At 33.7% G+C, this 25,251-nt stretch overlaps 1 protein-coding gene across 6 annotated transcripts in view; it reads right to left on the reverse strand.

Annotated features, from left to right (window-relative positions):
- Positions 1-25,251, reverse strand: part of LOC132553731 (talin-1-like) — a 119,971-nt gene that overhangs the window by 21,976 nt on the left and 72,744 nt on the right. For 3 of the 6 annotated variants that reach the window (XM_060218257.1, XM_060218110.1, XM_060218037.1), the window contains exons 31-48: positions 24,383-24,476; positions 24,045-24,134; positions 19,947-20,069; positions 19,452-19,595; positions 18,809-18,838; positions 14,560-14,721; positions 13,814-13,954; positions 13,150-13,331; positions 12,774-12,906; positions 12,218-12,319; positions 11,769-11,939; positions 11,433-11,579; positions 10,617-10,838; positions 8,619-8,765; positions 8,104-8,270; positions 7,687-7,870; positions 6,815-6,940; positions 263-379 (exon numbers count right to left, since the gene is read on the reverse strand). In XM_060218257.1, the coding sequence (XP_060074240.1) occupies positions 263-379; positions 6,815-6,940; positions 7,687-7,870; positions 8,104-8,270; positions 8,619-8,765; positions 10,617-10,838; positions 11,433-11,579; positions 11,769-11,939; positions 12,218-12,319; positions 12,774-12,906; positions 13,150-13,331; positions 13,814-13,954; positions 14,560-14,721; positions 18,809-18,838; positions 19,452-19,595; positions 19,947-20,069; positions 24,045-24,134; positions 24,383-24,476 (2,482 nt within the window). Of the gene's footprint in view, positions 1-262; positions 380-1,423; positions 5,741-6,814; positions 6,941-7,686; positions 7,871-8,103; positions 8,271-8,618; positions 8,766-10,616; positions 10,839-11,432; positions 11,580-11,768; positions 11,940-12,217; positions 12,320-12,773; positions 12,907-13,149; positions 13,332-13,813; positions 13,955-14,559; positions 14,722-18,808; positions 18,839-19,451; positions 19,596-19,946; positions 20,070-24,044; positions 24,135-24,382; positions 24,477-25,251 lie in introns of those variants that run through there. The other 3 variants (XM_060218392.1, XM_060218181.1, XM_060218322.1) reach the window with 2 other exon arrangements.

A 25,251-nucleotide genomic window follows, 5' to 3' on the forward strand; every position in this document is an offset into this window, starting at 1 on the left:
AGGGCTTATAGGGATAACTAGGGGACTTACAGGAGGGCTTATAGGGATAACTAGGGGACTTACAGGAGGGCTTATAGGGATAACTAACTTAATGTATAGAGGATGCGCATGTGAAAGAACAATGGAAAAACAAAGAAAACTAGAACCAAAGTAAAGTTCTATGGACCAGATAATGCTATGATTTATAGCCAATAATTCTGAACATTCATATTAATTTGGTTAAAAATTTCCTACCAGAGGTCAGTACTATATAACATCATACCTTTATTTCTTGTCCGATTGCTTCAATTGTGGATTCCAGCGCACGGGTACCTCTGGCAGCCTCATCTTCCACTGTCTTCACCGTCTTCAGGAGTGATGTCACATTGGTTACCATCACCTAGACAACAAAACAATGGACCGTGTAATTCGCAATGTCACAGATTCCTTTTAGGAAACAACAAAATTGTTGTCATATAAATCTTAATGATGGTAACATCTTATGATAATAATTTAAAATTTTAAATAGGAAACAGAATGACAAGACAGATTAAAGATCATACAATAATGAGGTAAATTGCTTTTCTTCGGCAGCTCTTCAAAACCATCAATCTTCCTCCTTGTTGCTGTGTTGGTAAAAAGAAAGTCCTGATATTAAGAATACTTCTTTTTCCATGTTACTCCAGGGTAAGAAGTCTACAATCTTTTCTCAAGGAGATATTCTACAGTGAAAATTTTACTGTCATTTATATTTACTATCATTTACATTACATGTGTAAACTGTACTTTCCCTGTAATACACCCAGGAGACCCACAAAGAAACCTGTACTGAATGATAAGGGTGGGTTTATTGCAGGGTGTGTGAACAGCTGTACTAGGCAAGGAATTACTGCAGGATACATAAGGCCCGGTGTGATGGCTGACGTAAGGAAATCAGGCCACAATAATCTGTTGAGAGATTCCACAATTGTCATGTGTAATATAGATATCTAGCTTACATATACATTATCATATCATAACATCAAGGATGTTAAATGATAAAGAAACAAAAACCCAACACATCTCTGTAATATTTTCTGTTACATTAAGAAATTAAACATATGTATTACATTACAACAAGCCTCAATTTCACAAACATTCCTCTACTTGTTTATTAATCGCTAATTTCTCAAGAAAAATGTTACCAACTTACCTAAGATTTTCCCTTCAACTCCAACTAAGTCAGGGGTGGGCTTATTACAGGATAATTACATAATGTCTATCTGTAATTCTACTGAACAGTTATAAATATAGGTGGGCTTATTACAGGACAATGAAATAGTATCTGTAATTCTACTGAACAGTTATAAATATGAGTGGGCTTATAAAATGATACATGTAATCCGTCGACCTTTAGAAATGTTTGTGAAACTCGAGGACCAGATAAACAAAGAGACCCATCAACAACAACAGAACTATTTATTTGACAACATAATATACACTGATATACACAATATACACTTACATCTTAACCTCTAACACCTAGTTCATATTATACTTGAATGTACTAATGAACCAACACATTACATCTAAAAAAAAGTGATTTTTGGGATTTAATATGATTATGCATTACACCTACTTGGAATATTCTGAGAAACTTTTCCATTCCATTGGAAATATTCTGATGGAGTGTCCCTAACAAATATTCAGACAAACTATTCTGTAAGAAATATTCAGAAGACTATTCTGTAGGGAATATTCTGAGAACTATTCCATAAGGAATATTCTGAGAACTATTCCATAAGGAATATTCTGAGAACTATTCTGTAAGGAATATTCTGAGAACTATTCCATAAGGAATATTCTGAGAACTATTCCATAAGGAATATTCTGAGAACTATTCTGTAAGGAATATTCTGATAAATATTCCATAAGGAATATTCTGATAACTATTCCATGAGGAATATTCTGATAACTATTCCTGTAAGGAATATTCTGAGAACTATTCCAAAAGGAATATTCTGATAACTATTCCAAAAGGAATATTCTGAGAACTATTCTGTAAGGAATATTCTGATAACTATTCTGTAAGGAATATTCTGATAACTATTCTGTAAGGAATATTCTGAGAACTATTCCGTAAGGAATATTCTGATAACTATTCTGTAAGGAATATTCTGATAACTATTCCATAAGGAATATTCTGATAACTATTCTGTAAGGAATATTCTGATAACTATTCCATAAGGAATATTCCGATAACTATTCTGTAAGGAACATTCTGAGAACTATTCCATAACAAAAGGTATAAAACAAAACTTAAAAGAGAAACACAAACATTGATACACAATATGCCTCTTGTATTATCAGGGTGTATAATTGTTTGTTTGCCAGGTTCATTGTCCAGAGAACAACCAGGTTATATATATTATAGTTAGAAATTACTATACATTTTAGAAAGTACATATAAAAAAAAAAGAAATTTGTATAGTGAAAACTATATAAACCAGCCCTCTCAAGAATACTCCCTAAACCAGTCTCTCTCTGACCCAGAAATTACCCTAAACCAGTCCATATCTTATCTAGAATTCTCTCAACCCTGCCCTCCTCTCATCCAGAATTCTCTCAAATCAGTCTCTCTTAACCTTGAAATCACCTTAACCTTTTAACAAACTCTGAAATCCAGAATTCCTCCCAATGGATAAAATCTGATTCTGGGTTCTTGAATTAACCAGTCAATGACAAAAGCTTCAAAATACACTTGTAGAAGAGTAAACATTGAAATATTTCACCAATGAAAATACGGAGACAAAGAAAATGGTAACAATACTTACTGGATTAACATTACAGAATACACCAAAGGTCTCTGCTTAGTTTAGTATTCTATTTCTCACAGTGCAATTCAACATAGTTCTTAAAATATTTTGAAAATTAGTTTGTTACAGGCTTGTTTTAAAAAGTTTGGTTTTATCTTAAAATTCCTTTGAATACTGATATCAGGAATAATAAATGGTCAATTTTCTACAGATTAATTCTTTTTTTAAAGGATGTAAATACAGAATGTAAAAACAAAAGAAGGGATAAAAATGTTTTGACAAATAAAAAGATAAAATATTAAAAAATCATCACACAAAGAAACAATATTCTTAATTTTTATCAAGAAATCAGAAATGATCTTTATTGTGCCTATATTGTAGACGATATCTTGTAACTACTACAAACAAACTTCACTCACAAGAGGAAGACAGAAGAACAAACAATTATCTAGTATCACAATGAACTGTATGTATGAATATTAGAATTCCAGTGACCTTTGACCTATGTCAAACAATAAACAACTTGTCACATACTGCACCTATACTATTACAACAGACGAGCTGTCAAAGAGAACAACCATGTCCACATGTAGGGACATCCAGTAATATTCGTCTGCTTTATAAAACCACTGTAAAGATTTAAACACAGTTACTGGAGGAATATCCATTCCCTCTAAAGAAATAAATAGTATTTCTACCTAAATGGCAGGTATGTATATTTGATAAAGATCATGCAGATTGTCTGCTTTGCCATTTATTGTTTGGCGTGACAAAGGTGACAAATTGAAAAGTAGTATTACTATTACTGTTGTCTGTGATACTGAAGTTATTAAGTCCAAAACAGAAGCCATTAATTACCAGCTGTTGCCAACAGAAACCAAATGAAGATGATGATAGAACATCAAAATCCATGCAGAGGCAAAACAGAGGAAACATAAGCAAGGAATTCATGACACTGAACAACACCAAAGATTTACAAAAAGGGGAAGGAACTCTGTTAATTACAAGCTTGATTATAATTCAAGAAGTAAAGCTTTGTATGAGAAGTTTTTTATAACAAGATAATCTTTAAGGAATCTAATGTGAATATGCACTGACAAATAAAATACTCAAACTAATGTAACAGATTCATCAATAATTAAAAACATAACGAGGCAAAGAATATATCTTGCATTTGAGTTTTCAATCAGGTTTTGATAAATTTATCATTTTCTAGAAATGCTCTTGCAAAGCATTTTAAGAACGGGACCATTTTTAATGAACAGCACATATAAATAAATATTGTGCCATCTAAATTTAATTTTCAAAATAAAAATTTCAGTTATCAGTTATTTTTTGGGGGCAAAATTAAAAAGACTATTTTTTTTTAGTAGATATTGTATCAAATTAGAACTTGATGTAAAATAATGACAAATTCTGAAATAGCTCAAGTGTATTTTTTCTTCAATCCGCAGATTTTATATTCCCAAGTTTCTAAGTTTGCACCAAATATATTACAAGTCCACACATAGTAACAATTGTTGTACTACATCAATACATTATAAGACAACATTGCGAATAGCAACTGAAAGGATGGCTGTATAAAATTGGGTTGGATTTTATGAATATCACTATCTCTATTTGATAATAAATTATGTGTAAAAATATCACAATTTTAAAATCAGATATTTGATAGATATATAATTCATATTTGAGAAAGCAGTATCTATTTAGCCTAAGATTACTACTACTGTGTGTGCAAATTTGGAAAATATATTTTTCCTATGTAAAATTATTTTTCAAAGAATGAATTTCAATTTTTTTCATTCATAGAAAAAAAATCACTACTTTTTGTAAATCTAATGTTAAAAGTAGTATTTAGAAGTTGCGTAAAGCAATATGTCATTGTATGACTGATATATAAGATGATGTTAATTTGATATATAGACTAACTTTATACTCATCCGATCACATGCGATTCACATCACAAAACATGTAGCAGAAAAACAAAGGTCCCTGTCCAGTTATTGATAAAGAGAGAAATTTCCATACAAACATTTTTGAAACTCTCAACATTTTAAATAATGCTTATAAAGATGGAGAAACATTATTTATATTTATTAACTAAGTATTATCACAAATTTCCAAATTACTTTCCTAAAGTAGCGATGATGATAAACCTTATAAATAACATCAGTTCTCCTGTACAATCATTCCTACATCTTTTCATTCTTAATCTATGCAGAAAATAATCAAATTCAAACACCGAACTTTTGTTCTGAACTGAATTATTTTGTTATTTATCAAAAACAATAAAACTTCAGAAATAATATAAAATTGTTTTTTTTCACACACAGAATATGATAATTTCGATACATTTTCAAGGGAACATAACTCTTGAACACGCAGAATATAATTTTGGATACATTTTAAGGGGGACATAACTCTTAAAGCAAAGAACATAATTTGGATACATTTTCAAGGGGATATAACTCTTAACACAAAGAATATGATAATTTTGATACGTTTTCAAGAGGACATCACTCTTGAACAGGGACCTTTGTTTCAGTATGATATGTCAATTCCATTAAAAACATTGGCACAAAATATCGAGAAAAAAACACTGGGTATATATGAGAAATATGCCACAATTCGTTTCCCTAAAGGAAAACTGTGTCAACTCATGTGACTTGGTTGCTATGGAAACATGTCATTCAACCATGTCAATAGACCTCGTTTCCATGGTTATGGTTTTTGTCCGAAAACATTACAAGGATGATAAGGTACACAATGTAGAAAAAAACAAAATATTAATTTGATTCCAACATTGATGATGTTGCAATGTTACTATGACAACGATGATGCATGAAATTTTCGTCCAATCGAAAGGTTTCCAGCCATTGGGTGCTCTACAGGCTCACTCAGAGCATGCTAGAAACGTAAACATGATACCCGCCGGCAATAGACGAAATGATATCATCTGCATTCTGAAAATCAAGAAAATTCGCAACACGACACATCAGAATTGTACGACATCTTGAAAAATATACAAATAAAAAAGTCATCACTTCGGAATATGTTTCCATCGTCAATAACACTGGTCTTATGTGATACATAAAGAATAAGTTTAAATTGCTGTCATTGATACAATATAATTCGTTGCCTTTTTCTAATTGATTTAAAAAGTGAAAGAAATCTTAACATTTTCTTTCAAGGTCAAGTCTATTATTATTGGTCAATCTGGAATCTGCACAAAACTATTGATACTTTACAAAAATGAACTTTCCACTGAAATGTAAAACTACAATGCACGTTTGTTTCTCTAAACACACTGTGATTTTCCTGTGTATATAAAATATATGATCACTCCTATGGTATACAGCTACCTACAGTTATGTACCTAATCAGGGCACATGTTCCAATATCTCCCATGGACTTCTGAATTACCTCCTGAATGCAAGTTAATGTATTTTTTTCATTCTAAATCTCGTTATTTCAAGGATATAAATTCATCTTTCAAAAATAGGTCTATTATCAGTTCAAATTACAAGAACAAAGGTGCCCTTATCAGGTCAAATGTAAATTATCTATATTATTAATATACACTATATAATTTAAAGGCAACACAGCACATAGTGTATAATTGTATGATTACAAAACAACCAACTGTAATCACTTATAGGATTTAAAATGATACCAGCCTGAAAAAAAGGAGATTCCATGGAAATGGATTTCATGACAGCGTTTCCATGGCAACATGCTCAAAAATTAATCATAACTTAATACAGCCTGACTCTCAAAATAAGATTTTACAGGAGAAATTTGATACGAAAATTGATTTCTTAGATTTTACTTTTCATCTATAATTAATCTTGATGAATATGCAGAGTTCGTAGAGTTAGGTTATAATGCAGCTGGTAAAAAAAACGAAGGAAAAACAAAAAGATGAGAAAATGAAAGATAGTTTTTGACAATGAGAAAATGAAAAGATAGATAGACAGAGTTCAATAATCAGCTGGACATGCTTATAGATAAAACAGCGACTAAAAATAGATACACACCTTAGCAGACTCTTTCAGGTGAAACATGGCAGGGTCCTGGACTGATTTACCAGACGCGTTCTTTGTCGCACTGATCAGTTCTGATAGGGCTGACGCTACGTCCTTCACAGCATTAATAATCATCACCTAGAAACAATATTTAATTGTATGTAAATAATTCTTAAACAACTCGGTGAACTAGGATTTATGATTGAGAGGTACATAAAGGACCTATGATTTACAGGTACAAAAAGGACCTATGATTTACAGGTACATAAAAGACCTATGATTTACAGGTACATAAAAGACCTATGATTTACAGGTACAGGTACATAAAGGACCTATGATTTACAGGTACAAAAAGGACCTATGATTTACAGGTACATGAAGGATTGACAGGTACATAAAAGACCTATGATTTACAGGTACATAAAGGACCTATGATTTACAGGTACATAAAAGACCTATGATTTACAGGTACATAAAGGACCTATGATTTACAGGTACAAAAAGGACCTATGATTTACAGGTACATGAAGGATTGACAGGTACATAAAGGACCTATGATTTACAGGTACATAAAGGACCTATGATTTACAGGTACATGAAAGGTATTGAGAATTTATGTAGGGTACATCTATAGACATACAATCCTATTGCTTTTCAATCAAACAGAAATATTCATTCTTATCTATAAAGACAAAATCTTCTATCATGATAAACCTTCACACCAAGTTTCTATACATTTGCCTTTTATCTTTGCTACTGAAAGTTTTATGAAAAATAAAAAGAATTTTCATTCAACGTCGCTAACATTTGCTGCCACTATAAGTTAAATATTCTGAATTATTTCTAACACCTCATGTAACTTCATCAATCTCTGTAAGTACTACCTGGGCATCAGGTTGGTCAGATCCTAAAGAGGCCGCACCAAACTTGACAACATCAGCCAATCGTGTGATTGTTTTCACTGCCATCTGAGCGGCACCAGCCAATTGTTCTTGATTTGAGGCAGCGCCAGCAACAAGCGTTTTGGTATCTTCTACTAAAGCCTTGGCGGTCTTTAGGATGTTTTCCCTACAAGCATTCAAGTGGTTTTTATTTTAAACAAAACTATACAATATGTAAGCTGAAACCTGATTTCAAATTCCAAAGCCATAATCACAAAAATGTTTGAACACATGGACAGAATAAGATCTTTTGTGATGAAGATGTCATGTTGAAGATGTTAAAAACACCCTATCAATGTTCTGTCTGAAACTAAAGAAAGAGGTTTACAAATTTTATATTCAATATTTCTCTTTATCTACCTGTGATCTGCAAAGGAATCGGCGCTGTCAGAGTTTAATGTTCCAGCTGTGGCGAACATAATTGTCGTATCAAGGTCAGCAATGATACCACTCACAGTGCTGGCAGCATTAATACAGGCCTGTGTACCGCGAGATCCAGCTTGGAGGGAGGCTAATAGGAAGGATACCTAAAATCATAGGGAGTTATTTTAGTAAATATCAAACAGCAAGTACACCTGGGAATAAGGTTAAAAGGACTTTGTGCCATGTGATCTGAATGGGAAGGAAGCTAATAGGAAGGATACCTGGAATCATGGGGAATATCAAACAGGAAGTACAACTAGGAATTGGGTAAAAATTACATACTCTATTGTTGGCTACCAAAAAAATTGCAAAGCCTAAATGGAAATCTAACAAGGTGTCTCCAGTCCAATAGAACTGAACATCCTTTATATATCATTTGATTGACAAATCCTGCTTTAATATGAAACCTTAGGACAAATGGTGATCATTTTATTATTTCAAATAAGTTTTACCTTTTCATTAACACTTCTAGCGTGGTCAGCAAGGTCACGTCGTGCGAAGGTGTCCGAGGGATTACTCTGTAAGTTACCTGCGTCTTGTACTAACTCTATACAACATTTACCAAGGTCCTGTACTGTTGTCCTAATTCTATTGGCAACCTGTAACAAAATTCACATTTAAGATAATAACATTAAAGACTTAATCATTCTCATAACTGAAGTATCCAAAATGATTTTTAGTATTCAGACTAATATACCACTTAACAAAGAGTGATGATATGTTTCTGGTTACGCAAGTGGAGTTTTCCAAACAGTGAGGAGGTTTCTGTTGGACAGAAATCATGGCTCCTATGATATTGCTATTCCGTTAGGAGTGCTTTATCATTAATAAACATTAATTTTGGAAACATAAGACAAATATTTCTGTACAACAAGAATGCCCTACTACTACTACTACTACAAGAATCTGATCAAATGTCAGATGTAGAACATGATGTTATGGTGCTATAGGGTAAGTGTGAACCAGAATCTGATCAGGTGTAGAACATGATGTTATGATACTATAGGGTAAGTGTGAACCAGAATCTGATCAGGTGTAGAACATGATGTTATGATACTATAGGGTAAGTGTGAACCAGAATCTGATCAGGTGTAGAACATGATGTTATGATACTATAGGGTAAGTGTGAACCAGAATCTGATCAGGTGTAGAACATGATGTTATGATACTATAGGGTAAGTGTGAACCAGAATCTGATCAGGTGTAGAACATGATGTTATGATACTATAGGGTAAGTGTGAACCAGAATCTGATCAGGTGTAGAACATGATGTTATGATACTATAGGGTAAGTATGAACCAGAATCTGATCAGGTGTATAACATGATGTTATGATACTATAGGGTAAGTGTGATCCAGAATCTGATCAGATGTAGAACATGATGTTATGGTGCTATAGGGTAAGTGTGAACCAGAATCTGATCAGGTGTAGAACATGATGTTATGATATCTTGAGATAAATATGAACAAATCGTTTGAGAGGTTCTCAAGATATAATATTATTTCTGAAGAGATCAGGAAACCTCACTAAAATAACAGGCACAAAATCAGTAATTTTATCTGTAGTTTATACTTTTACTTCCAGAATTACCATCAAATAATCAGATACATCATGGCATGATGAGGCATGAGGGCTACAACCTGAGCTCACAAATAACGCGAGTGCTACAACCTGAGCTCACAAATAACGCGAGTGCTACAACCTGAGCTCACAAATAACACGAGTGCTACAACCTGAGCTCACAAATAACACGAGTGCTACAACCTGAGCTCACAAATAACGTGAGTGCTACAACCTGAGCTCACAAATAACACGAGTGCTACAACCCGAGCTCACAAATAACGCGAGCGCTACAACCCGAGCTCACAAATAACGCGAGCGCTACAACCCGAGCTCACAAATAACGCGAGCGCTACAACCCGAGCTCACAAATAACGCGAGTGCTACAACCCGAGCTCACAAATAACGCGAGTGCTACAACCCGAGCTCACAAATAACGCGAGTGCTACAACCTTAGCTCACAAATAACGCGAGTGCTACAACCTGAGCTCACAAATGACACGAGTGCTACAACCTGAGCTCACAAATAACGCGAGTGCTACAACCTGAGCTCACAAATAACGCGAGCGCTACAACCCGAGCTCACAAATAACATGAGCGCTACAACCCGAGCTCAAAAATAACGCGAGTGCTACAACCCGAGCTCAAAAATAACGTGAGTGCTACAACCTGAGCTCACAAATAACACGAGTGCTACAACCTGAGCTCACAAATGACACGAATGCTACAACCTGAGCTCACAAATAACGCGAGTGCTACAACCTGAGCTCACAAATAATACAAGTGCTACAACCTGAGCTCACAAATAACGCGAGGGAATCACAAACTTTGATCACAGACAAGAATTTCCACTGTTAAAGTTAGAATCACTGTGACCTAATATATCTTACATCACTACTGGCTGTTGATGCTGCAGCTCCTCGGGAGTCGTTGGCGAGAAGATCGTAGTCTCGAGTCAGCTGATTGGCTAATCCTCCTAGCTCTGACACACTTGTAGTTGATTTGGCAACCATGTCCTGGGTTGTCATGGCAATATTTTTGGCCAGGCGTACCATGTTGGTTTGATAATCTACATAACTTCGGTCTTCTTGAGTGCTCACTCTTTCGTCAGTCTAAAACATTCAAAGGAAATCAAATCTCCAGATAACACATCTTTCTACAATGTATACCAACAGTTACTTTGTTCCAGATAATACATCTTTCTACAATGTATACCAACAGTTACTTTGTTCCAGATAACACATCTTTCTACAATGTATACCAACAGTTACTTTGTTCCAGATAAAAAACCTTTCTACAAAGTGTACTGATGGTTACATTAAGGTGATATCATATGATATATTAAGAATGTGTTAACAAAGGATCTTTGTCCATTTTTAAAGATGAAATTGTCTACAACATCCTTAAAACTATATTTTCATATAATGTAGTATCCCTCTGACAATCTCTAGATAGTTCTCTCTCATTCTGTGTGGCACAGTTTGTTTTTCCTTTCATAAGTTTTTACACTAAATGGATAAAAACTACAGTAAGGGTTAGAGAGCCCTACACCAAGGGGGACAACTCCATATCAAGGCTGGCTTCTCCTACCTAGAAGATGGATTCTATTTTTTCCTGACTATGCATTTACATAAAATTGATTAAAACTACAAAAATTGGCAGAAATTCCTAAAGGGAGACAACTCCATAAAAGCAGTTATTCCTACCCGTGAGATAGACTTGTTGATTTTCTCAATCATACTGTTGACCATGCCTGCCTGTGAGGCAGCCTCCTCTAGGGACTGTAGCAGGTCCTGGAGGACGTCCTTGGTGTTCTCAGCAGCAGTGTCAATATTCTGATGTGTGTGGACGGCCTGGGAGAAACAGAAATTTAATGTTGACTTCCAATCCTCGTTAATGTAATAAAGTTTGGAAGGAATAATATTAACCATTACCTTGAAATTGTCAAAAATAAAATGATTTCCAATGAGCTTTTTTCCTATTTTATATCTCTGATCAAATTAAGATTTGTAGTAAATTTTCAAAGCTAGACATATTTTTACCTTTGGGTTGCCTCCCCCTTCTTTACAGGAAAAGACAAATTGAAGTGTTGACTCGGCCACTGTTTTAGTTAAGTCAATAATTTGGGTCTGTTGTTTAGAGTTGGTTACCAGAGATGCCACACCTACTGCTCCATCAGCAAGTGGATCAAAATAGCTGGCCATCACTGTTACCTGTGTACAGATATATTATACATCACATCTCTAACCCCGAGATTAACAGGGGAAGACTTCATCATTTTCAAATTCTCTTTATCATAATCTTCTAAACAGAGTTATCTATTAAATTATTCTATATTGACCAATAGGTCTAAGGAACAGAGACATATTGTGATAAAAATCCTAGGAATTTATGAAATTCTATATCTATTTATCTTCAATTTTTCCCTCTCTTCTCTTTTTCTAATTCCTCCAACTTCTTCAGAAATATTTGTCCTGTAGCATTAACTTACCCTGTGTCCGAGGTTTTCTGGCTCCTCCTTGGCGGAGACCCGAACTTGGTCAATCTGTTCCTGTATTTGTCGGGCACTACTGATCATCTGTTCCTGGAACGCCTGTAAATATGATCAATCTGTATAAACTCTCCACCCAAACCTCATCTACCTTATCATCTAGACGGGGTACATTAACATTCTCAATCCTTCACATCACTTACCATTGTGTCATGAATACCACAGAATACCATCCAGCAATATCACTTTTATCATTGTTTCACAATAGGAAAATAAGTCATTTTTAAGATTTTTTCAATGTACTGTAAGTAGCATATTTTGCCAGATAATATTAAGTATGATATTTGGGCAATGACCTTGAGAGATGGCCATTGTAGACTCTAATTTATGACCCCTGGATACTGACCGTGAGAGATGGCCATGGTAGACTCTAATTTATGACCCCGGGATACTGACCTTGAGAGATGGCCATTGTAGACTCTAATTTATGACCCCGGTATACTGACCTTGAGAGATGGCCATGGTAGACTCTAATTTATGACCCCGGGATACTGACCTTGAGAGATTTATCATGGCGTTGCTGGAGACTCTGATTAATTGCAGATAAGGCGGCCTGGTCCAGTGTGCGGATAGAGTGGCTAAGTTTCTCTGCAGAATCATCACACTCGCGTTGTCCTGGGGCACTATCCCTGTACACAAACAATGTCACTGTAGCTTGCATATAAACCTTTGTTAGACATCTGATTTTTTATTTCAAATGAATTTCAAACTGTACCTTCTCCCTAAAATTCAAATTCAGTGTTTTCTATTTGAAGTCTGATTTAAAATTGAGATTGTTCCACTAAAGTTGAAAATTTTTCTCCCTGAGGTTCAATTTTACTGTTCTTTCTTTTTCGTTTAATATATTTGTTGTGACATTAAGACCCACTCACCTGATGGAGGCCACAAGTTTTTTGATGGCATCTGATACACTCTTGGAGTAGTTGGAGTAGAGTTGGTATGTGGGCGGGTCCTTCGGGTTGACAGCCAGCTGCTTGGCAGCTTGTACCATACTGCATGCCCCAGAAATCATTGCCTTGCCTGCTGATGTGATTGGCTCTTGTGCCTTCTTAGCCTGTAAATATCAGAGATTTGTGAGATTTCCTAGAAACTTTAATGAAACACCCTACTTTTGAGTTGGATATTTTTATATTCATACTTCTAACAATAACAGAACACAGTATGGTGCCTGCAGTGAAATGAGTTCTGTCATCAAACATTTCAGATTGTTACTTTTACATAATTATTATCATATCACGGTTTCAGATATCTGCTGTGTATTTGATTTTGCATTATCTTCAACAACTGTGAATATAGAAAAAATTGAATCGCCCGAGTATATAACAAATTATACAGTATAATAAATTTGAAAACATTAAATCTGTTATGTCAAATTCTATCAACAGCCAGGATCAATTATTAAATTAACTTCAATCCTTATCAATAATTATGAATCTGATGGTTGACATCTGTCCCTAAATCACCCTTGTGGACTCTTCCATCTTGTAATCCTGGCAAGTCTATAGATTTTTGTAGGGTTGAAAGCTTGATACCTACCTGTGGACTGATCTTTGCTGGCACACTGGCAAATTCAGGGGATGAGGCAAATTTCGTGAGTTCATCGACTGCTTCAATGAGAGGTTTGGCAGCTTCAGCACATCTTTCCCTGTTTTCCTCTGTGAATTCTGAATCTAAAGCCTGAAATTAGAAAGACAGTGAAATAGCGGCCAGTTCTTGTTATGTTTACTAAGAAAGACTTTTTATAACTGCTACCTTGTAATTACCTGTTTTAATTGGACGTGATCATGGTAATTAATTTGTTACATGTCAGAAGGAGGCTGACAGGTCAGGGGGTGGGCTTATTACAGCAACATAATATAGCATTGGTCTAGTTAATGTTTATTGGGTGAGTTTAACACTCTGTGAACAGCCAAAGTTTTTTTGAGGCATTCCTTGTATGTCTGGTGGCGACCTCACTGAACAACATATAAGAAGCCTGTGTTATGCATTCAGAGCAATGGTGGTAAAGTGTCCAAGTTCACAACTGTGACTGGTCTGTTTCACAGCTGCCAGAGAAACACACATCTCTGTGGGTACGGAGCGTTGAATTACACACCTTGGACCTTCACTTCAGATGATGTAAGACAACGCTGTAACCAACTGAGCTACTGTGTAAATAAAGGGATGGGCTTATTCACACAAAATGGCTTATTGCCAGATATCCAATGTATTCGTGACTTTCTCAAAAATTAGACCATATTCAAAAGAAAGCAGTAAAAATGTCAAATACAAAGTGATCTTACCTTGATGGCTTTTACAAGATTGGCCGTGCTGTTGGCTACATCCTTGGCACTCTGCACGAAATGTCGCTTAGCAACAGGATTGGACGTTTTTGATGATGCCAGGCGACAGGCGTTACACAGAGCTGAGGTGTGTTTGGCGACAATAGTAGCAGCAGAGAGAACCTATGTCAGGAAGAAAATTGAATATTTTCTGTCAAATTACTAATATTGTCTTTTGTCATATCAGAGTTTAGATCTGATGCTCTATCAAATAAGGGTTTTTTTAACCAATATCCCAACATGTTTTCCCAGCAGTCTGATACCTTCACCATACAAGATGACTAGATCAACTTCTTTACAGTACTGTCCGAATTAGAAAATAATCACTGAATCAGTTGTATTTATCTTACTTTTTCCATTTTTTTTATAATTACAAGAAACAATTATATAATTTACTTTACCTTAAAACCTTATCATTAAAAAAACATGTAATTTTTTTAATGCATTTGTCAAACACAATAAAAAGTTTTTTTCTGTCTCAATTCCTTTTAAATTGCTGATATTATGAAATCTAGAAATTTCACTGAAATATCACATTCCAGGTCATCACATATAAAATAACTTAGTTACAATCATCAATAAAGCTGTAGACTTTCTAAACAGGTGTTTAATTTTCAAAATACTTGTTTTTTAAATACTAGTATAAGAAGAAAAAAAATGTAAATAAGTACATGAAATAAAAGTTTCTTTCTGAAAATAAAATCAAATATGTCAGATTTGTGTCATACAAAGGAAAGATGTCGTGTGAAAGAGTGCGTTTATCTTAACCTTTAGAAACTTGAAAAAAATAAAGTGTTAAATATGTGCTTTTTATAAATGAAATATAAGTTATGTATAATCATTTCAATCCAGTTTGAAATTTTATCAATGTTTATCCACGCAAGATAATAAAAATCATGTATTACTCAATATACACATGAGAGTTTTATAGTCAATGAAAATAAAACTTAAAACTTTTGTTAAAATCACTCAACATTGATGACTCTTTACCATTACATATGTGTTGTAAAAAATACTTAACTAAATACCTGACTGATACAAGTCACCTTCCTTTGTTTGGCTGGAACATAATTTTCTCCCATTTTACAAGTATGTTACATCCCCTTAACCATCCCACTCTATCTCATCCCTTTATGGCCTCAATTTTTTTTTCAACCCAAAACAATCATCTGTGATTGAAAATTTGAAATTTGATGAAAAGATCAAAGTAATTAAAAACTGTTTCAGCCATACAAATGAAGTGTCAGGCATGTGTCCCTGGTTCATGCATAATCATAATACATGGTGAATACCTGTAGTATATTTCCAGATATGGGTCCATACATAGATACAGGTTTACTAAATTTTCTACACTTTCCATATACACCTGTGTATGCTTTGTGATATCAGTGATTAACATGTTATAAACTCACTATCACAATACCATACTCTTCATGTTCAGGTTCTGCTCAGTATAAACACAGATATATAATTTAGTAAAACCTGGCATACTGGTACTGCCTTATTCACTTACACTGGTTTTTTATCATTTGAGAGATGAAAGGTTTTGAATAACTCTTGATAAGTTTGATTTAAAACTTCTTCCATCAAAAGGAACTAAAGCCCGTTGATCAATGAACTTCCTGGATTATAACATTCTTTACAAGAATTTTTATTGTCCATATTCACTTAAAATCTTTTTTATAGAATACCAAAAATGAGATCAAATGTTACAAAATAAATAGCCGTGGAACAGATTTCCAACACTGTTCCGTACATTTTATCGTAACTTTGAAGATCAATATTAGTTTATTTCCTCTACTGTATATTTATCTATTTATTTATTTATTTATTTATTTATTGTAAATGACCTTAATACAAATTTCCTAATGATTCCATACTCTACACTTTAAAATGAACAATAGATTTGTACACAGATATAATATAGAGGGTGGGAACAGTATATTTGATTGTTATACATGTCAATTCATTGTGCTGTAAAACCCAGGTCATTGTCATAACAACAGAAATCTAATTTTAGACATCTTTATTGTGGAAACAGTCTCTAGAATATTCAAAATAACAGTTACATATATTATTTTTGTCAATTTTTCAAAAACAAATTCAATAAATGTGAAAAAAAAACCCAAAAAATAGAAAAAAAAATCACACCTACATTTTTTTGTTTTTCTTTTTGTTTTGAATTATGTTTAAAAAATTGATAGAAATTTGAAGGGATAACTGATTAATAGATAAGAGAAATCAACCAATCAGATACAATGTTATATAAATGCTTGGTCTTACACCATGAGTATTGCAGCACATTGAATGTGATTTTGACTTTCTACTCATATCCTCTATTTCCTCTCCGTGGCATGCTGGAAGCTAGAATCAAATGTAACATGACTTTTCACTGGTGAAATACATGATAGAGTATATGTGATTGGTCAATTCCTGTACTGCTTATCAAACAAGACCACTGATCTACCTCATTACAGTACAAGACTTGTCATTAGTCATTATATATTCAACCTTTGATACAAGACATGTCATTGGTCAATTTATATTCAATCATTGATACAAGACCTGCCATTGGTCAATACATATCTAACCTTTGATACAAGACTTGTCATTGGTCAATATCCATTCAACCAATGATACAGACTTGTCATTTGATAATGAATAATAATCAAAATAGAATTTCACAACTGTCTCCCATTGTTGCTTGAAGAGGGAAAACACGAGAAAATGAAAATATTAAAATTGTGTAAAAAAATAAAATCTTAACACTTAGGAAGTGCCTGGGAGTTTAGGTTGTGACACAAAATAGGGAAGACGTGTGAAATTCTCTATAATAAATAAAAACATGGAAAAACACTTGACTGAGAAAAAAAAAACACCCCTACTAGTCAAAATGGACAAATCCACTTTGAGTCAGTAGGTCAAGCATATATACAGATAAGGTGAGTCAGCTTAAAAGAGCATATATGGCGAATACTTCTTAGCAAATTTTCTGATATGATTAAAAAAATTCCTTGAGTTTTATGAAATATTTGCCAAGACATTCTCAGTGGTACAAACAAGGGTGATTGAAGTGAGGTTGACTTGTCCAGTGTTGTCATCAGATTCAATTCATGAGAATATCTAAGCTGTTTATGCCATACAATGATCTAAATATCACACAATAAGAAGTGTGCCTGTAACGCCTGTTATTCCCGAGTAGATACGTGTATGAAGTATACACTCATATATTCCTCACAGGCAAAGCATTTGGTGATATCTTGTTTCTGATAAACAGCACCAATAGACAAATTATTTAAACATCACTGATGAAATTTTCATTTGTTATAATCACAATATTATCAATGTACCCAAAACCATGCAGCTTCTTAGGAACAAAAAAATTAACCCTTAAAAGTTAACAAGTTGTTAATTCTATTATTTCAGAAAAAAATGTGAGATCATCACAGATTGGCAAATACATGCTGTTTGTATTTGATTTCACACAGAATTATCAAAACAGTTTTTAATTAGTCTGTAATAATTCCGTTTTTTTAATTAAAACTGAAGCATCTTTTGAAGCAAATCCTGGAGACTGTTGAGCTAGCTAGACCCATAGAAGTTATAAGTAAGATAAAAACCTACAACGGTGAAATAAGTCTTTTTATCCTTAATCTGAAGGAAAGTATGTAACATCTTCTATTGAAATAATAAAATGAAAATATCGGATATCAAAACACAAAATAAGAAAAATGTTTCAGTTAACACACTGTATGCTATAATCGCTATTTATTTATCTTCTTTTTCTTGAAAGTTCAGACACTTTGTTACATTAGGTTGTAAAATTTAATGAATATACATTTCATCTTCTGTTTTTTTGTAAGAAGTAATTAAGGAACAAATCAACCTCGTGACTGAAGCGTAGGACGTGGTGATGTATTGAGTTAGGGATTTAAACTAAACAGACTTAAGTGAAAAGGCAACTAAACCAACTAAACAGATATCTATAGTAACAGTGTGGAAGTAATAAGCTACAAACACATCAAGAAACTTGTAACTAAAGTCAATTTCACAAATAAATCAAACCAACTGGACACACGGCCTAACGGACACAGAGGCTACAGAGATATATATATACATATCTAAATATGGGCAGGTAACTAAGGCAACAGTCTCCATAGTTACATTCAAATGCATAAGGTCAAAGGTCGAAGGTCAAAGTGTAACCTACCAAAGACCTACAATTCCATTGGGCATAGTACTTTGGTGAAAAAAAGAAGAAAGACAAAAGATTCAGTTCATGAAAAATTTGTTTTCAAAATATAAAAAACATGGATATTAAACTTGAATTGCATCTATCATCATTATTTTTATCTATATTCAGCAAAAAGTGACATCATAAATCAGAGTAATATGAAGATGATTGATCTACTTGTGATCAAATAAAGTTTCTTATACTTAACTTAAAATGATACATAAGTTACCACAGAAATCTATAACAGGTGAAAGGGTATGGTACATTACAAACACCTTCACCCCACAGATTTTAGTGACATATAACTGGGCTGCCACTATGTAATATACCTTATCTGATGGACTGAGTGTTGTTATCTAATCATTTATATCTCATTTCTAACATTAGCTACATAAGAAACCCAAAAACTACCACATGTGAAATCTATCAACATGTATACAAGGGAGGTAAGCCTGCCAAGGGAGGTAACTATTTGGGTGTGTAATGTGACATTCACTAGTTGAAGCTGATGTAACAGTTTGGCAGAATACAGAATAACAGCAGCCAAGCTTAGTAATCATGTGTTAAACTGCTGTAGCATTCCCTAACAGAAAACACATAGGTCAAAGGTCATAGTTACCTGCTGTTGCGAACTAGCTGGATTGGCAAGATTTGAACATGCAGACTGAATGGCTTGATTAGCTCTAGCAAACTGCGATTGATCAACTAATCCAGGTCGTCCTGGTTCTGAATTTGGATCAGAAACTCCTACCAGATACGCAGCCTAAAAGAGAAAATAGGAAGATTAATAAAGAGAGTGTTCAGCAAGTCTCTTTCTTTCACAGAAATTTTATCCTTGTATCAAAAGAAATCAGAATATCACCATAAAAGCATCTCTCAGCATTAAAATTACATAATGTGTTTCCATTCAATAAATTGCTTTACCTTTCATATCTCCAATATGCCAAATTACGAATTCTATTTCTCTAATCTTATCTAAAGCATTTATACTTGTTAAAAGTTCTGTCCCTTCATTCTATAATTATCTTATCTATGGTCCAGATTTCTTGTTAAATAGTTTGTTTCTTAAGACAAAAAGCTCAGATTTCTGGTGGAAGATTTTGATATCCTTTACCTGAGATGAAGCCTCAGTCAAGCCGCACACTGATCCAGCAAAGTTATGCACTGCTACACAGAAGTCATCCAGTTCACCTTGCTTGGCATGGTTTGTAATTCCTGTCATAGCTTCCCCGAGAGCCTGTTACATCACAGAAACACAGTTAAATACATTATTTTCAAAATTCTATGAATGTGAAATAATTTTCAAATCAGGAATTTTTTTGAAATTAACACAATAAAAAGAAATTGAACATTAGTAAGTTTAACAGGGACTATAGAAGCTTGTCAAACGACTACCACTATAAGTCTTTCACTTCACACAGAAAATAATTTTCTTGAACTACTATAAAAATGTCCATGCAGATATCATGTTGCCTGACAAATTAAGTGATAAAGATTATAACTGAGGATATCAACAAAGGAATAACAAAACACTTGTTTGTAGAAATGATGATCACATCACTCATCAGATAATTATGAGTGAAGTTGAAATTGTTTGTAGTTCACCATTACCAAATTAGAGCCAAGTTACTGAAACAATGGCTGTATGCCCTCTCGTAGTTAGATTTACAGGAATACTTAAATGGATAGAAATAAACACAACAAAAGGGTTAAATTCTTGTTTAAATCTGTCCTCAAGTTATCAAACAGAATTTATATTTAAAAACAATTCATGCAAGACAAGAAATAGTTCAGTTTTTTCATGCTGGGGTTAGATAGGAACTGAGTGTTCTGTGTGCAGTTAAGTGTGTCCGTGTATGTGAGGGTGCAGTTAAGTGTGTCCATGTATGTGAGTGTGCAGTTAAGTGTGTTCATGTATGTGAGGGTGCAGTTAAGTGTGTCCATGTATGTGAGTGTGCAGTTAAGTGTGTTCATGTATGTGAGTGTGCAGTTAAGTGTGTCCGTGTATGTGAGTGTGCAGTTAAGTGTGTCCGTGTAGGAGGGTGTGCAGTTAAGTGTGTCCGTGTATGTGAGTGTCCAGTTAAGTGTGTCCGTGTATGTGAGTGTGCAGTTAAGTGTGTCCATGTATGAGGGTGTGCAGTTATGTGTGTCCGTGTATGCGAGTGTCCAGTTAAGTGTGTCCATGTATGTTAGTGTGCAGTTATGTGTGTCCGTGTATGTAAGTGTGCAGTTATGTGTGTCCGCGTATGTGAGGTAGCTGGATGACCCCGTAAAACGGAACCAAGAACAAGAATGACAGCAAGGAGCCCAAGTCCAAATAAGGAATCAAGGAGTGGACCTGGATCTGTTTGGGATCTATAACGGAATGTAGGTCCAGGAGGACATGAAGGGATAAACAAGTAGGTGCCTGACAAGGGGTAGGAATAGAAAATATTTCCACATGTAAACGGATTGTAAGATTACAAACTTGACTCCTGAGTAAGTATTTTCTCTCTGTGATAGTAGTACCTTATTGTCATTACAGAAATAGTGTCATCTAGTGTTTTCTTCAAAGTATGTAGTAATTCAAGATTCTTTTATATTTTGTTTCTAATTAAACAAAAGTAAGCAAATTACTAATTGATCTTCATTTGTAAGTGTAAACTTTACTAAGCTCATAAGTACAATATTGCTGAAAGTTCACTCAGTGTTTTGTAATTTAAAATTCTGTTTTGTGATTTGTGCTACAATTATCTTGAGGTTTTGGTAGGGGACAGTGGAATTGCAATGTAAAGTTTATGTTTGTGTAAAACGAAAGAGAAAAACAACAAACAAAAAGAGATAAACAAAATTAAAAGTGTTACCCATATATGCCCCTGGAAAAGTCTTCAAATGCTATACACATCACAGATGAAGGCTCGAGTACAACAATGAGTGTTAGCAAATGAAAAAGCAGAACACAATATTAGCCAATCAAATATGCACACACAAGACAAAAGTTAGGTATTACATTCAAGCAGTTCAGAGGAAAAGTTACAAACATAAGTCAAAATACCTACATAGTAACACATTCTCATTTATGGGCTTTAAACACAATTCAATTCATACATTATTCCAGCTTATTTTTTAACCCAATTTTCGTCTGTTCTCTTTTAATAGCTTCCAGTCATAAGTCATTGAAGACATCATAATGATAGACATATTTGTTTTTCTTGATGTATTGATTGGGTTGTATAGGTATGTAAGTAAAAATCTGGAATATTTTGACTTGAGCTCTTACTGATTACGAATATCATTTGAATATCTAAAAGTAGATTAATATGAATATCTAAAAGTAGATTAATTTGAATATTCAAAAGTATATTAATTTAAATATTGTGGTAAGTACTGGGAAACAAGACACACATAAATTACTGTTATACAACTTTTAACAGGTGCAAATAGTTTACCTTGTTCTTCATGGTAAGATAAGATAAAAATAAATCACAAAATTGAAAATTATCAAAAAAACTAAATCAGAAATTTTAAAACAGCTAAAATAAGGATTTTAAAAAAAATTCAAAAAATATTTGTTTTCATTGCTAAAGATCCAAGACATGGCAAGATTCAACAAGGCCAGATATACAGCAGTTTCAGAAATTGGTTTATTTTTCACTCACAGGAAATGAACAGAGCTCTTTAACATTCATACTGTTATGAATGCCACTAACAGGGATTGAACAGACTTTATTAAATATTCATGCTATTTTGAATGCCACTTACTGGGAATAAACAGAGCTCTTTAACATTCATGCTGTTATGAATGTCACTAACAGTGACTGAACAGATTTTATTAAATATTCATGCTGTTTTGAATGCAAGTTCAATACATTTACATAAATCCCACAGGCAAATTTGACAGTTCTTCAGACTGGTGGAAATGTTTACAAATTCTCTTAAATATATATATATTTTCAATTTCAAATTCATACTTCATGTCAACTAATTTCAGATATACAGTATGTTCACAATCCTATGAATGCCACGTCTTCTGGCAACATTTGATATAAACACCTCATCAGATCACTGATTTTAATTTTGAATGTCTGAAAGATAATCTTTACAAAAAGATGTATATATAGACTGTCATTTGGTTTTCTATATTAATAAATTTCAAATAAGTCTTGTATATAAAATATTATCTTAACTTGAATAGATATGTCTTCATAATTAAAAGCCTCCAATTTAGATTTTGTACTGCTGACAGACAGAATTCGGTAGCAATCATTTCTCCATCTGTGATTTGTATACTATAGAATACATCATCTCTCTTCGTATATCTGTATTTGTGTATTAGTTGCTGATAGTTGAGTGTAAAGCAAATATGAATTTATTTTTACATAGGAATAAACAAAACAAAAATATTTGTGTAGCTTTGTTTACATTGTACAAATAAATATTTTTTATTAATAATAAATTTTGGAATTTTTAGTGATTAATCCCATAAATAATGCATTTAGTAAAATGTGAAGATTTGCCCAAGCTCATTATAAAAAGAAGAAACGGTGCCTTTTATAACCATGCTACAATGTCCCAAATACAGCCAGAAGTCTCTAGGTATAACCTAGCAGGCACACAGTCATCATATAAATAGATATCTGACAGTAATATCAAACATGCTTTTAAATGTTTCCTGTCACACACAAATTGAACCTTGAAATACCTCATAAAGTGTAATTCTTAATAATCTAAAATTTTGCAAAAAATTCATCAACTTTAGTATAACTTTAAAACCGAACTTTTTCATAAAACTATTTAAAAAAATTTGATTACTGATATATAAAACCACACGTCTTTTATATTCTATTCTATTTTATCTTCCTCCTTTTTTATTGAGATTTTCCTGTATAGGGAAAATTGATGGTGAGAAACACTACATTGAGATACACCACATTGAGATACACTACACTGAGACCTTATGAAGATGTTGGTGGTTTAACAGACTTTACTTGGTCCATCTTACCTCTGTCTCATGTTTTACTTGAATTTAAAATTAAGTTTTGATTAAATTGAAAAGTTCATGGTTTTTTTTTTCTAAAAAACCCATTTCTGGCTACGACTATGAGGTGTTGGTGGATGAATAGTTTCACTGCTATACAGATATTCCAACATACAGTATCTGATTTCTGTGACAAGAAAAACTAGGTCAAGCACTAGCCAGTACACTCAAATTAGGTCATAGTGATCTTCTTACCTTTGACTTCTCCATGACAGATTCTAGACACTCAAAATAGGTCATATCAGAAACTGGTTCGTTTGCACTGTCGAGCAGACTCCTCATTACCTGGCAGAGGTCAGAATCATAAAGTATATTACAGACAATTGGGAGGTATGAGTAACAATGTACAAGTGTGGAAAATTACACAGCTCTAATATAAGGTTGTTGGCAAACCATCCAGTATTATTTTAATTCCACACTCAAATCACTGGAAAGATGAAGAAAAAAAATTGAAGTTTTGGCTGCAGTTATATCAAAGATTGAATTCACTTTAACTTGTCTCATGATTTCCTTATAATTAATGTTTTGCGTACCTCGATCTGACGTAGTGCATTGTCACACTCCTTCTGTCCTGGGGCAGATACTGTACAAATGGTAATGAGTTGATTGATGCTCTCAGTCACTGACCTGTCAACAGAAAATAACATCTCAATATTCCTTCATAATTCTTCACAAACAAAAGGAATACAATCTGTGATTCTTAAAAGTTTTGGTAACAATTTTACAAACTTCCTGTTAACCTAGCAGCCTACTGAGGAACAATTTTACAAACTTCCTGTTAACCTAGCAGCCTACTGAGGAACAATTTTACAAACTTCCTGTTAACCTAGCAGCCTACTGAGGAACAATTTTACAAACTTCCTGTTAACCTAGCAGCCTACTGAGGAAAAATTTTACAAACTTCCTGTTAACCTAGCAGCCTACTGAGGAACAATTTTACAAACTTCCTGTTAACCTAGTTGCCTGCTGAAGAACAATTTTACAAACTTCCTGTTAACCTAGTTGCCTGCTGAAGAACAATTTTACAAACTTCCTGTTAACCTAGCAGCCTACTGAGGAACAATTTTACAAACTTCCTGTTAACCTAGCAGCCTACTGAGGAACAATTTTACAAACTTCCTGTTAACCTAGTTGCCTGCTGAAGAACAATTTTACAAACTTCCTGTTAACCTAGTTGCCTGCTGAAGAACAATTTTACAAACTTCCTGTTAACCTAGCAGCCTACTGAGGAACAATTTTACAAACTTCCTGTTAACCTAGTTGCCTGCTGAAGAACAATTTTACAAACTTCCTGTTAACCTAGCTGCCTGCTGAAGAAAAATTTTACAAACTTCCTGTTAACCTAGCAGCCTACTGAAGAACAATTTTACAAACTTCCTGTTAACCTAGAAGCCTACTGCAG

Source organism: Ylistrum balloti, unplaced genomic scaffold (genome assembly GCF_031769215.1).
Source record: "Ylistrum balloti isolate Yb309-2 unplaced genomic scaffold, AGI_CSIRO_Ybal_v1 Utg369564, whole genome shotgun sequence".
In the NCBI taxonomy this organism is placed as follows: Eukaryota; Metazoa; Mollusca; class Bivalvia; order Pectinida; family Pectinidae; genus Ylistrum; species Ylistrum balloti.